The sequence below is a fragment of the Phalaenopsis equestris genome, unplaced genomic scaffold (assembly GCF_001263595.1).
Source record: "Phalaenopsis equestris unplaced genomic scaffold, ASM126359v1 Scaffold000068, whole genome shotgun sequence".
Lineage (NCBI taxonomy): Eukaryota > Viridiplantae > Streptophyta > Magnoliopsida > Asparagales > Orchidaceae > Phalaenopsis > Phalaenopsis equestris.
In genome coordinates, this window is record NW_018164510.1 from 1 (window position 1) to 1734 (window position 1734).

Below are 1734 nucleotides of genomic sequence, written 5' to 3' on the forward strand. Positions count from 1 at the left end.
TGATATTTATTTAAGATAATTAAAAAGGATCCATACTTTTTTTTTTCTTGTGTATTGCACTCACCATTTTTAATTGTTTATCTGAAAAATAAAATTGAAATATGTGAGTCAGTGAGCATGAGATCTGATCAGCCCCCAGCTTGGCTTAGTAGTTACTAGCGTCGCAAACTTAACCCTATTCCTCCGAAGAAGAGCAAAAGAGACCGCGCCGGAGGGAAATTTCCACGCCGGAGAGGCCTCGCTTTCCCGTCCCTATACCTTTCTCTCATATCTCACCTGTTCTCTAGGAGCTTTTTTGTGGCGGAGCATAGAGTTTTCTTGAAATCTTTGGAATGCCTAGGTGGTTCAAATCTTTTTCATCTGGATTCTCTCTTCAGGATTATAGCTATTGTACACAAATTCTCAACCTTTTCCTTTCTGCAGATACTACTGCGACTACTGCGACACTTACCTGACGCACGATTCTGTGAGTTCTAACCTATTTTTCTCTGTATCCGTGCTCTTTGTTATCTTTATGTTCTAGAGGCTGTTTTCCGATTGCTGGTCGTTAGTGAGGTAGGATTGTTCATTTATTGGGTTGCAAAGTTTTGATTGCCTTCAGAAACTGCAAATGCTATGGGGTTATGCTCCTAGAATGATTATGAGCGATTTCTGTTTCTGCATACCGGAGTCTTCTGTTACCTCGGGGCCTTTTCCGGTGTGTGTGTGTGAGCGTGATGTTGTAAAATAATGATGCAATGCAAATTTCTGTAAAATTGTTATAATTAGACTAGAAAACAATACGATTAGATACTCGTGGATTAGCAGAACTAATGTTTGAAATATCATGAATATTTTAGTATTTTACATGATATAATGAGCTCTAAAATGAGATTAGCAGGTTTATAAAATAAGAAGCAATCCTACTGAATCACTACTGTGAGAATATCTTATGGGAGCTTACAAAATGGATATGTAACTTATGTTAACTGCAAATTGTTTTCCATACGTAGTCCATCACCATGTTTTGAATCCTCCTTTTTAGAAGTCCAAATCACATCCTTACAGATTCAGGTGGATGATAACCACTTCAATGTATTTTCTCACTTGCAGTTAAAGCTCCTTACATTGCGTAAGCTTCAAGGAATTCTTATTAGCTTTCTAACAAACCTAGCTACTTGATTAAGGGCCTGCTTTGGGGCATCTGCAACTTTTTGTAAATGTAATTTTAGAACTGCTGCGGGGAAAACAATTTTTTTTGGAAGGTTATCGTCTTATTAATATCTTTTTTTTTTAAAGCAATCAAACAAAAACTTTCTTAAGTAGTTTACTACCACAATTTTTTTTTATAAAATAGTAATAAAACAATATTTCTCTCTCTTGTTATTCTATTATAGGTGATGCCAACTTCCTAAAGCTACTTTAATAGCTTTCCAAACCACCACCTGCCCTCCAAAATTTTAGAAAACTGAAAACCCTCTCCCTCCTTTTTAGCAATGCTATTTGGCCCCAACAATTCCAAACACATGTTCAAAGGCTCCTCTCACCGATGTGAACTTCCACAATTGACAACTTCAATCAAAGCATGTGTCACAATGGCTTCCTGCAGATTTAACCTTGCATTTATATTGAAGTATTCTTAAAGCAATTGCTTCTTATGTGCCTAAGATTTTTCTCTATAAAAGCACTTGGTAAAGCTATTAAAGGGAGAGTTTCAACTATATTGTATGTGAGTGCAAAAAAAGTTTATAGCTC

General features: G+C 36.2%; 1 protein-coding gene across 1 annotated transcript in view; it reads left to right on the forward strand.

Moving 5' to 3' along the window:
- Positions 1–233: 233 nt before the first annotated feature.
- Positions 234–1734, forward strand: part of LOC110019680 (U1 small nuclear ribonucleoprotein C) — a gene marked incomplete at its 5' end in the record, with an annotated part of 45182 nt that continues 43681 nt past the window's right edge. The window contains 2 exon segments of the mRNA XM_020717455.1: positions 234–340; positions 424–466. Of these exon segments, the coding sequence (XP_020573114.1) occupies positions 333–340; positions 424–466 (51 nt within the window).